This window comes from Castor canadensis, chromosome 5 (assembly GCF_047511655.1).
Source record: "Castor canadensis chromosome 5, mCasCan1.hap1v2, whole genome shotgun sequence".
Lineage (NCBI taxonomy): Eukaryota > Metazoa > Chordata > Mammalia > Rodentia > Castoridae > Castor > Castor canadensis.
This window is the reverse complement of record NC_133390.1, coordinates 109,942,376-109,955,345: the sequence shown is the minus strand read 5'-3', so window position 1 is coordinate 109,955,345 and position 12,970 is coordinate 109,942,376. Positions and strand designations below refer to the sequence as shown.

Below are 12,970 nucleotides of genomic sequence, written 5' to 3'. Positions count from 1 at the left end.
TAATGTACTGTATGTGCAACTGTATGATTGTGTTGCCAGAAAAAACTAACTTGAGTTGTAGGAGTCTATAGATACTTAAGTGACTGAATGAAAAAGAATTGCAAACATATCAAACTGTACTCATTAAATATGTCCAGTTTATTGAATATCATTGTACCTCAATGAAACTGTCTTTTAAAAAAAAATTGCATTGCAAAAAATGAAGTTATTAATTATAGACCTTACTGATATTGTATAACTTTAGACATTCTAGATTTATACTGTGTGATCTCAGCAAGACAAAGCAGTAATAGCTGTGTAGTAGGGGTGTAGGACACAGTATAGAATAAACACCAATTTTGATGGGGTTTTCTTGTAGGGAGTAGTGCTCATCCTCACTTTCCAGCCAACTGCCACCTTTAAATAACATGCTTTTCCAAGGAATTGCTCATTGAGATGCCATAGTAATGAAACTTCAATAGGATCTTAAACTTTTTCAGAATTCTGTTTGGAGGGATGAAATACATCATACATCACAACAGCATTACACTTCTGAACACTAAACTGTTTTTGGCATTTTAGGCAGTGCATCTGCAAGTGAAATCCACTCATTCCAGAAGTTCTATTTATTTATTAATAGGGTTTTTTGGATGCCTGTGAGAAGGGCCCTCTTTCTGGTCACAAACTGTCTGGGCTTCGGTTCGTTCTGCAAGATGGAGCACACCACATGGTGGATTCCAATGAAATCTCTTTCATTCGAGCTGGAGAAGGTGCTCTTAAACAAGGTAAGCTTTGTTCTACCTCATCTCTTTTCCCTGGTAGACCATCAGAGCCTTAGAAAGCAGCCCTGTTCTTGGTCTTCTCCACCCAGAGCACTAGGTACCACAACCAAGGAATAAGGTAGGTTATGGACAAATATTTATAGAACTGAAGTGAAGAGAGGATAGATTACTATGTTTTATTTTTTGCAAAATTGAAAGCCTGCCCTGTTCTTCTCAATCATCTGTGTTTAAATTCATAGATAATTTGATGTTCTGTTTTTAGAGCATCAAATTCTGACAAATGCTCAGAATTCTAAGAAGAATTTTATAGATTTGTTAACTACATTCATTCTGTTTTTAGTGATTTACTTAAATGTCAGGAAGTCCATAAATTTGTAAGTAATTTTTTTCATGTATCACATTTTAGTCTGTAGGCATTTTGAAAATGGCAAAGTATTTTGAAAGAACTCAGTAAACCATATTCACAATGAACTTGAAGACTTCTTGGTAAACTGCTAAAATTGTTAACCTTTTCCATTGAGAATAATACATATATTAAAACTGATAAACTAGAACCTGAAGAAATTGCAAGCATATCTGATTATTTGATTTTAAGAGAGAGAGAGAAAGCAAATGACAGCATAGCAGTTTGACATCAAAGCTGTTAAAAAATGGAGCTTCAAAATTGTCTTCTGAAGCCAGAAAAATTAATTCTCTTTGCCATCTTCTCCATGCCTTTTCTTTGGTAGTTCATTGGTATTATCTGTACTTGCCTTACATAGGAAAAATGTGGTTCACAAAACAGCTCAGAAATGTATTCATCAGAGCAGGTTAAAGTGGACAGTAGATAATTACACTAATCCTGTCATTCCCTAAGCATTCTGTAAATCAGGATTGTATTGATTTTGTATGAATTTTGGACTTCATGTTACCTTAGGTCTCAGTCTGTATCTATGATCAGGTTTAAGGTAGCAATTGGAGAAGGATGCTAATTCCTTATTTTACTTAAACTAATTGGAACCATTAGTAATTGATGCTCTAGTTTCTCATTTTCTAATATCAGCTCACTATTAAAAATGCCTCTTCAATCTATGATGTAGACATGTGGTGACAATCTGAAGATTGTGTTGATAGGAAACGAAAATAAAATGACATACAAATTAGACTTTATTAGGAATGACTTAGAATACCTACCTCAGCCTAAAAGCATTCATCATTTTAATAAATCTTTAACAGATTAGTTACCACTTTTATACTTTTTACACATATAGTTAAATGTCCTTGAAAACACTTGGCTCCTCTTGTCATACTGGCTTTAACCTGGTACTGTACCATACCACTCACTTCCCAGCTATTTTGTCTCAAGAGTAGTGATAACATTTATTGATCACTTACGTGCTACATATTACGCTGAATGCATGAATTAGCACATCTTCCCAGTGACCTTAAACTTAATCCCAGACCAGTGTCATTAGTCCTTGACCACTTTATGTTTTGTTTTTCTATACTGGGGATTGAACCTAAGGCCTTGCACCTGTCAGGCAAGCACTCTACCTCTTGCTATACCCTCAAGCCCTCCATGAGCACATCTTCACACAATCACGTTAGCACCTGGCGTAGTAGTACCAGTGTTGTTACTGGTGATTTGAAAGAACGATGCTCTTAGTATTTTCATTAGCATATATTAATTGTACAAACTAATGGGTTGCATCATGACATTTTCATACATGTCTATAATGTACTTTGATCATATCATCCCCCATTTCCCTGTACTGTCCCCTCCCCCCATACTCTCCTTCCTCTTCCCCAATAGTCCCCCTTCTATTTTCATGTGTTTTTTTTTTTTTATAAAATCTAGACTCCACATATGAGAGAAAACATGTGATACTTGTCTTTCTGAGTCTGGCTTATTTGGCGTAATGATCTCTATTTCCACCCATTTTCCTGCAAAAGACATAATTTCATTCTTTGTCTGAATCATATTCCATTGCATATATATTACCACAGTTCTCCATTCATCCATTGATGGGCAAGTAGGTTGATTCCATATCTTGGCTATTGTGAAGGGTGCTGTAATAAATGTGGATGTGCAGGCATCTCTGTTGTATGCTGACTTTGATTCCTTCAGGTATACACCCAGGAATGTGGTATAGCAGGATCTTATGGTAGTTCTATTTTTCATTTTTTAAGCATTTCCTACCACTCACATCCTCGCCAGCATTTGTTGTTACTTGGATTCTATGTAGATGTGTGCGTGGTACTGGGGTTTGAAAATGGGGCCTCACAGTTGCTAGGGAGGCACTCTGCCACTTGAGCCATGACTCCGGGACTGAGATGCTCCTACTTATGCCTCCTACATAGCTAGGATACACACCACCACACCTGGCTAGTTGGCTAAGATGGAGTTTCGCCAACTTTTTGCTCTGGCTGGTCTTGAACCTCCTTATCTAAGTGCGTGGGCTGTTTCATGCATTGGTCGACCATATGCAGTTTTTCTTTGAAGAACTGTCAATTCAGTAGTCTGTAGTTCATTTGCCCACTTACTGATTTGGTTATTTGTTCTTTTGGTGTTTATTTTTTTTAGTTTTTTATATATTCTGGCGTAATCACTTGTAGGATGGATAGCTGGCAAAGAATTTCTTCCGTTTTGTAGGCAGTTTCTTGACTCCGATAATCAGTTCCTTTGCTGTACAGAAGCTTTTCAATTTGATGCCAGTCAGTTTGTCAGTTCTTTTTTCTGGGGAAGTAGTATTGGGATTTGAACTCAGGGCCTCACACTTGCTAGGCAGGGTCTCTACCACACCACCAGCCCCAGTTTGTCAATTCTTGCTGTTATTTCCTAAGCTATTGGAGTCCTAGTCAGAAGAATCCTTGCCTGTGTTTGTATGTTAAATGTTTCCTTTATATTTCCTCTAATTGCTTCAAACTTTCATTATATTCATTATATATGCACACAATATAACATACGTCATTATATTAAAGACTTTGAGCTACTTTTTGTACTGGTGAAGAGATGGGCATCTAGTTTCAGCCTTTTACAAGTGAATATCCAGTTTTCCCAGTGCCATTTGTTGAAGAGACTGTCTTTTCTCCAGTGTATATTTTGGCAGCTTTGTTGAGAATTGGCTGGCTGTAACTGTGTGAGTTTATTTCTGGGTCTTTTATTCCATTGGTCTTCATGTCTGTTTCTGTGCCAGTACCATGCCTGTAGTATGGTTAGGATTCAGGTATTGTGATACTTCCAGCATTACACTTTACCCAGGATTGCTTTGGCTATTCTGTGTCTTTTATGATTCCATATGAATTTTTGGATTGATTTTTCTATTTTAGTGAAGAATGACATTGGAATTTTTATGGGGATTGCATTGAATCTGTAGATTGCTTTCAGTAATGTAATCATCTTGGCAATATCAATTCTGCCAATTCATGAACATGGGAGGTCTTTCCACCTTCTAGTTTCTAGTTTTCATCTTTTTCAGTTTCTGCAGTGCTTTATAGTTTTCACTGTAGAAGTCTTTTCTTCCTTGGTTAGGTTTATTCCTAGTTTTGTTTTTGGCTGTTGTCAATGGTATTCCTGATTTCTCTCTCAGCATATTTGTTATTGGTATGTAGAAAAGCTGCTGATCTTCATATGTTCATTTTGTGTCCTGCTACTTTGCTGAAAGTGTGTACCAGATCCAAGAGTTTTCTGGTGGTGTCCTCAGGATCATATCTTCTGCAAATAGGATTTTCACTTCATACTCTAAGGATCTAAGACCACATGAATTTGCAAAGGAAAAATTTGGGTTTAGGATTTGGCTGCTGTATGGCTGTTGAAAAATTGCAGGGGTGAATTAGCCCTGGAATCTTTTTTGTTTTGCTTTTTGTTTCTGTTTTTGTGGAGCTGGGGTTCGAACTCAGGGCTTACACCTTGAGCCACTCCACCGGACCTTTTTTGTGAAGAATTTTTTCAAGATAGGGTCTCACAATTATTTGCTCAGGCTGGCTTTGAACTGCAGTCCTCCTGTTCTCTGCTTCCTGAATAGCTAGAACTACAGGCATGAGCCATCTGTGCCTGGCAAGCCCAGGAATCTTTTCATGTGGGGTGGAGTTAGAGGGCAGTATATACAAGGGCAAGGTTCACTTGGAAGTGAATCAGAAGATAGATTTGGGAAAAAAAGGAATTAAAAGGAAGGAGCAGAGTGAGGAAATACGAAAAAGTAGACAGGCTGTCCTCAACAGTTGAGTGATGGGCTGTGAATACTGGGCCCTCTCTCCTTCCTTTGAAAATATGACCTTTTTCACAATCTAGCTCTTTTAAATTAGTAACCTGTTGAAATCATTAGGTAAAGGGTAACTCAATCTGGATATGTCTGCTCATTTCTCTAGTTCTAGATGCCTTTTTTCATATTACTTATGTATCTTTAGACCCAAGGAAGTTCCATTATTGCACTAACCCAGGAAGTTAAAAAGAAAGCTGTTTCTGTCATCTAGAATTGTTAGTCTGAGAAAGATGTCCAAGTAGGGTTTGGCAGGGCTTATACAGTGAAACTTATGTGTTGGCAGTATGTCTATAAGTTCAGTTATTCCTCTTTTCAGAACAAAATTTATTAATTAAGACTAATCAAAAGTAAGTGTGAACTGGAATGTGATTTCAGTTAAGAATATATTTCTAAGAAACATGAGTACTCTCAACCTTCCATGTTCTTGGGTTCTGCATCTGTGGTTTCAACTAACCATAGATCAAAAATATTTTTAAAAAACATTCCAGAAAAGACAGGCACCTGTGGCTCACATCTGTAATCCTAGCTACTCAGGAGGCAGAGATCCAGGAGAGGAATGCAGTTTGAAGCCATCCCGAGGCAAATAGTTTGCGTGACCCTGTCTCAAAAAACATAATACAAAACAGGGCTGAAGGAGTGGCTCAATTGGTAGAGTGTCTGCCTAGCAAGCCTAGCAAGCTTGAGGCCCTGAGTTCAAGCCCCAGTACCACCAAAACCAAAACCAAAAAAATTCCACAAAGTTGCAAAAAGCAAAACTTGATTTGCTGAATGCTCAGCACTGTGCTAAATGCACGTGAAGGATAATGTAGGCACAGCCTGCGGTGGCCTCCCACTGTCACAGGTCTCCCAACAGTCCTGTGAGTTGTTTGTCATCTCATGTCTTATAAAAGCATCTTAAGCATCTGTGGATTTTGGTATCCACAGGTGGTCCTGGGACTCAGCCCCCACTGATACTGAGGGATGACTTTGCATATATTTCTGTTCCTATAAAAATTAATGGCATATTTAGATCCCATTGCTCTTTAATATACAAGAATGATTGCCAGTTAGGTTAATACAGACAAACTGATACTTCTAGGAAAGTTATGTTTATGTTAAAATAATTTGTCATCTTTTTCTGTGTCTTGCTTTAAGACCTTTATTTGGAGATAATATAGCTGGTCTGCAGCTGAAGTGTATTCTGCTCTAGCATAATTTCCAGATTAAGTATTTGAAATTTTATTATACTTTCTCTATAAACACCAGTTACATTTGTATCTAAGAAATGTATGGTTATGTATTACATGGAATAAAAAATAAGCATAGACATTCACATTGAGTTTTAGTGCTGAAATGGTTAGTACATGTAGTCTAGCATCTTTATTTTGTAGGTGAAGAAACTTGAGACTGGGACAGGCTGTGTTTTTACAAAAGCAGTACGCCTTGTTGGAGGTAGAGCAGAAACTAAAGGTCTTCTGCTTCTCAATCAGATGGAGAAATTGTTCAGCCTAGAAAAGGGGAAAGATAGAGCTCAGGGATGACTTGATTCTTACCTCCACACACATGAAGAGTGTCCTGCCACCCTCTCTTGGCTGTGATAACAAATTGTCTGCCAGGGACCGACATAAAGGGTGGGCTTACCTTGACCAAAGTTCATGTCTTTACTCCTGAATTTCCATTGAGATTAAGTAATATAACTGGACAAAGCACTTGATGATTGATGTTTTAAGATCCTTTTATATTCTCTGCAGTTTTAAGGATAAAAATGTGATAATGGAAATACTAATAATAGAATAAGTGTTATCCTTCTGGCATTTCCACATAGAAGAATGACCTTGTTGCTACTTGAAAAATGAGTTCAGATGAAATATTTTAAGTCCATCATTTGTGCGTGTACTTTTGGAAGAGTGCCATCTATCTCTTCTTGTAGAGCTGAAAGAGTTCCAGTTTGTTCAATGACTAACAAAGTTTTCTTTTTTTTAACCTCAGCCTTGGCAAATACAACATTATGTATTCTTGAACCTGTTATGTCTGTGGAAATTACAGCCCCAAATGAATTTCAGGGACCAGTAATTGCAGGAATTAACCGACGTCATGGCATAATCACAGGGCAGGATGGAATTGAGGACTACTTTACGCTTTATGCAGATGTAAGTACTACTGGCCATTGACATTCTTGTTTTTTTAATCCACAGAAGGAGATCATTTAGCTTTTGTAGATTGGAGAGCAAATTGATACATTCCCTGTTGAATTGTGACTTCTATTTATGTGGCAATTTCTGTTATTTGCTGTTAGTGCAAGAGCTAAAAATAAGATTGACTTTGTTTTGGGTCTTTGTGACTATTGCCATTTTCTTAGTTTTATTTGCTTAGCTGCTTTATTCTGTCTAATTAATTAGAATAATATTTAATTGCACCTGTTTTGACTTATAACTGGGGGAGAAGGTGATTATTATATTACTGAAGGTCTCCTGGAAGACACTGCTATCAGCATATCATTAAAATACCTGAGGGTGGCTGGGGGTGGAGGTCAGTGGTAGAGCACATTCCTAGCATGTGCAATGCCCTGGGTTCAAGCCCCAGCACCACACAAACACACAGAAGGAAGAAACCAGTGGAAATTTTGTTAACATTTTTACACATACAAAAACCCACTTCTGAATATGTGACTGGTGTTAAGAGAGCAGAGTGGTGATGAAAAGGGAAGGCCACCACTGGTGTCTACTCTGAAACTGAAAGAATTTGGTTTCTAGTTGTCTCTGTCAAATTAAATAACTTTCAAATAGGGTTTCCACTTGGAATAAAACAAAAGTATATTCTCTTTGACTTTTAATGCTTTTAAACTAAGAGTAGTTAGTAGAAACCTAAATCTAAGGCATTAAATTACTAGTGTGACCCGGGTTTTTCCTCAAATATTTTAAAACAAGCATTGCTAAGATATCTGTGTTTGCTTTTAGGTCCCTCTAAATGACATGTTTGGCTATTCCACTGAACTTAGGTCATGCACAGAGGTAAGTAGCTTTAAAATGAAGTTAAACATCACTGTGGTGCTTTTCAAAAGACTATTCTATAAGATGATCATATTTGTGAAATCATAATTTTTCATGATTTGAAACAAAAAGAAACAAGAAAATCTCTTTTCTCTCTCTTCCCTAGGGAAAAGGAGAATACACAATGGAGTACTGCAGATACCAGCCGTGTTCACCATCTGCACAAGAAGACCTTGTTAATAAATATTTGGAAGCTACAGGTCAACTTCCTGTAAAAAAAGGAAAAGCCAAGAACTGACTTTCCTCATTTTGAATGTAATAACTTTAAATCTGCAAGATTTAGATATGATGGACTCCAGTGGAATGAATTCAGGTTGCTGAAACATTTTAGAAGCCCATATTGTTTCACATTCAGGAGCTTCTGTCATATGCAAAGATAATTCTATGTATATCTCAACTCTGTTGATTGGTTTTATAATTTACTGAAAAACCTCAAATAAAATGTGATTATTACTGAAATATATTTGATATTTAAAGAAGGGACTGAACATAAAAGTTTATACTTTTATGTTTAGAATGTATATAAACCTCTTTCAAAAATTTTTTTATGAGAGTTTGTTCAGCAGAGAGAAAAGTTGGAAAAACAGTACATAGAATGGCATGTCCAGTTGAACAGTTTTGTTAATTATTTGCTTATTAAATAATTTGTCTCTCTTCTATTTATGTCTCATACATTGGTATTTTTAAATATTACTTTGCCAAAGGCTTGAAAGTAAATTTTGTATTTCATGACACTTCTTGGAGTGTCATTAGTGGTCAGGATTTTCAGTGGATTCTATATGATCTTACTAAGAACATTTTTTCAGATTCTTCATTGGGGTATTAAAATATTACCTAAATTTCTAGCATATAATTGCACTTCAGTTTGTGGCTTCTGCAGATTTGTAACTGCCTCTGTTTTAGGAGTACTGATGTCACCTGCAGTCTTACATAAAGTAAAAAATAGATTGTTACATGTGCTATTCTTGTTTGTGTTCATAGTTTCTGCTCCCTAAATAAAAAATACAATTTATAGAATTGCTGACTCAGTTCATTCACTTAGTAAATATTAGTTGCATTTGAGTCTGCTATAATTTATCATGTATTGTATTCACTGAGATTGTAAAAGAACAAATGTTTAGCTTTAATTTCCAGAATAAGTTGAATTTTCACAGGCAGTGTAACCATACTGCTCAGAATTTCTTCATTCAAAAATTATCTGATGCCAAACTAGGCATGGTTAGTGCATACCTCTATTTCAGCACTTGGGAGATAGAGGCAGGAAGGTTGTGAGTCTGTTGTCCTTACTGGATAATAGAAATAAAACAAATGATTTTAAATTCTTTTGGTTTTCTTGATTTGTTAATTTGCTTTATAATTTAAGATTTCTAAAAAAAAAGATTTTTAAGAAGTATTAAGTACATATTTTTCCAGACATTTACTAGTTTGAACTCGTCACATAATTTTCATAACCCTGTGAGAGTAAATACTTCTGTGACTATTTTGTGATTGAAGAAGCAAAGATAAAGAGAAGGTAAATTGTCCCAGGATTAGACAGCTTATTAAGTTCTTACTCTTAATTTTTTTTTTCCTTTTAGGCTAAATAGTCTTTCTTTTTTGATGGTACTGGGGTTTGAACTTAGGGTCTCACGTTTGCTAGGCAGATGCTCTACCACTAGACCACTCTGCCAGCTTGCTTATCCAGTTCACAAATGGATACTTTAGTTACAATTATTCACAAAGTACATCTCCCCATAAATTTGTCTGAATTTGTCTATCGCAGCAGTAGCATCAGTTGATGGTTTCTTTGTCATTTCATCCGCATCATGTGCCATTCATGATTGAGTACTGTCCCCAGTGAGGAAAATATTACAGAATTTAGCACAGTCCCTCTGGCTTTTGAGAATAGTTAGAACAATGAGCAAATCTAGATGTGTGTCTTATTTGTTGAATATTCTGGTTATAAAGTTACAGTGTCAGAAAACATTCTAGGTATTTAGTCCATCAGCAGCATTTCATAGGCAATGATAAGGGCCCACTGGGTGGAAGAACTCAAATAGCACCATGTAGCGACAGGTCCGGGACCCAGAACGCACATCTCTTCTACTCATTAGCATAATGATAGTTGGTAAACACCATGTGCCAACCAAAGTCTGTAGCATGGAAAGACAATATTACTTGTGTTGGAGAATAGTAGTGGCACTAGGAAGTATTGCACAGATGCCTGCTGCTGACTCACTTTAAAAATCACCTGGGAAACACCCAGACTCACCTCCAGATATTTGGAGGCTCAAAAAATTTGCCAGGTGGTTCTAATTTGCATTCATTGTTAAAGACCACTGCAGTGATAGTTGGGTGTGGTGGTTCACATCTTTAATCCCAGCACAAAAGGACCTGGCTTTAGCTCAAGTGATAGAGCACTTGCCTGGCATGTGCAAGGCCCTGGGTTCAATTCCCAGCACCACACACAAAAAAAAGAACAACAGACAAAAATCCACTGCCAGATATATTCATGCGCATCTGTAATCAGCTACATAGGAGGCAGGGGTACAAGAATTGCAAAGCCGTATCTGAAAAATAAAAGCAAAAAGGGCTGGGGATGTGGCTCAAGTTCAGACCCTAGTACTGCTGAAAAGAAATAAAACACTGCATTGTTGCCTGCATTTAGACCTAAACCATGAAGTCGGAGTTCTTGCAGTTTAGATGTGTCATATTATTCTTCTGTGTGATATTAGAGTGTGGCTAGCTATTCTTCATTTGATAACTGCCTTTAAAGAAACAAGTCAATTTTTCTGTTATTCCTTTCCTCTCTAGTCACTCTGGGATGATATAATTTGTGAAATCATTAAAATTTAATCAATTCTGAAGTTCAGGATTGTTCATTATTTAATGCTTTCCATTAAATATGTATGAGTCTTAAGTTTGGCAGGAATCAGGAAGGAGTAAATTGTGACGTGTTGGAATGTGTTCCTCTGTAGAAGATAGCTATTTGCATTGTCAAAACTATAAATTGTTGGATTGGGGCTTTAATTGCTGATTAAAGTGAGTATTTACACATTCAAGTGCAAATATTAAAGCTTCCATCTGACTTTCAAAAGAACTTGTTTAACATAACAATTTAGATAGGAAATATGTAAACTATGAATGGAATAAAATGGAATGCAGTCAAAATCCTGGTATTTTTTTATGTGTTAAACTTCTGAAAGTTGTGTCATTGGCTCAGAGTGATTCAGAAGAATTTGTACTCTTTAACAAAAAGAGGATTTAGGGAATTTAGTTTTTCATCTTATGCCAAGGTAGATTGTTGTTAGTAAAATCAGTGTTAATAAAAATGAAGTCAGCAATTTTAGAGTTTGTGCTAGGAAAAATGTTCTAATGGTGAGATTAAGGAATGCTTAGTTGCTTTAACTTTTATGGGAATTGCAAATCTATAAATCAGGTAATTGTGTTTTTATGTTGTTAGTATATAATTCCGCTTCATAATCTGTTATCCTGAAACAAGTCTGTATAAGGGTTACCTTAGAATCTGTGGTTGAATTATGGTCATATTTATGAACCTAATGTCACTAATGGAAAATGCCTTTTTAAGAATGAGAGTTTGGAGAAAGCTGAAGCACCACATAAAAGCACCTTTGTAATGTGATAGGACATGGATGTGCTGTAATAATACTGTTGGGATATATTTTTAAAGATCATTTAGAGAGCTTCAGTTAGAGGAGTTTATCTTCTTAGTTTCATGAGAGATAAACTGTAGGTTGTAGATGGTATCTTTGATATTTTAGAAAAAGTACTTTCTCATCTATCACCTAGGCAGGACAGACAGCAGACTGATGTTTCCTTTCAAAGATACCTTCTTTTAAAAGCATGCTTGCCAGTCTTTAAAAGGTGCTAATGTTGGGAAGGTACATGCAAGTGTAGGTTTTAAGCAGAAAATACTAATTAGATCTCCTTAACTTTTTATTTTGTAAGAATCCATGTCTAAATTTTTTCTTTAGAGTAAATTTTCCCAGTTATATAACAGTGCAGACTAAGTAATACAGACAGTCTCCACTTGATAATGATTGACTTAAGATTTTTCAACTTTACAGTGACATGAAAAGTGATGATCCTCAGGAAAAGCTGTACTTAGAATTTCAATTCTGATCTTTTCCCTGGTTAGTAATATGCAGCATGATACTCTCCTGAAATGCCGGGCACCAGCAGTGAGACTCGCTTCTAAGTAGGCACAGGATCATGAGGGAAACAACATGACAGTGTCATTGAGTAGGATGCTCGGTACCTTAGGTGTGTCACATGCATTTTCAACCTATGATATTTTCAACTTAGGATGGGTTATCAGGACATATCCCATCATTAAGTCAAGGCACATCTGTACTTTGTTGTATTTTAAGGCTGATGTATTCTAATCAATTACTGGCCAAGGAACCTGGCTAACAGTTTTTAGACACTGATGTAAGTGTTCCATTAAATTATAATAATTTCAAGAGGCAAATGGTAACATTTCCTGGATCAATTCCTCCTGCCTTGAGGAGGTACTCCACTGAATTTGATTATGGTACATACTGTGTTTGCTTTTATAAATTACTTAGGCCAACACGGGTCCAATTTATCCTTATAAACAAAAATTGTAACTATTTGATATACTTTCATTTACATCAGTGTTTCTTTTACTGCATGTTTTCAGACATCTTTATCTGGCAAAACACTATTTGTAAAATTTGAATCAAGCAATATTAAGTTTTCATTTAATTCCAGTTCAGCTCAAATTTTGCCTATGCATACAAATCTGCAAACACATTTTATTATTTAGGAACATAAACATTTATTTAAGTCAAATCAATTTAAAAGGAGTACTTGCCTGAAATTATAAAATATACTAAAATTTCATAAACAGTTAATATTTGCTTGCATTGAAATACATTTGTTGACATATTGGTAGGAGCAATTTAGCAACATAAAA

The 12,970-nt window shown here is 36.1% G+C and overlaps 1 protein-coding gene across 1 annotated transcript in view; it reads left to right on the top strand.

The window, feature by feature from the left end:
- The window catches only part of Gfm1 (G elongation factor mitochondrial 1), a 43,393-nt gene extending 34,345 nt beyond the window's left edge, over nucleotides 1-9,048 (top strand). Inside the window, exons 15-18 of the mRNA XM_020157348.2 lie at nucleotides 620-764; nucleotides 6,971-7,131; nucleotides 7,939-7,992; nucleotides 8,138-9,048. Coding sequence (XP_020012937.1) covers nucleotides 620-764; nucleotides 6,971-7,131; nucleotides 7,939-7,992; nucleotides 8,138-8,269 — 492 coding nt within the window. The 3' untranslated portion in view covers nucleotides 8,270-9,048. The remainder of the gene's footprint in view (nucleotides 1-619; nucleotides 765-6,970; nucleotides 7,132-7,938; nucleotides 7,993-8,137) is intronic.
- The last annotated feature ends 3,922 nt before the right edge of the window (nucleotides 9,049-12,970 follow it).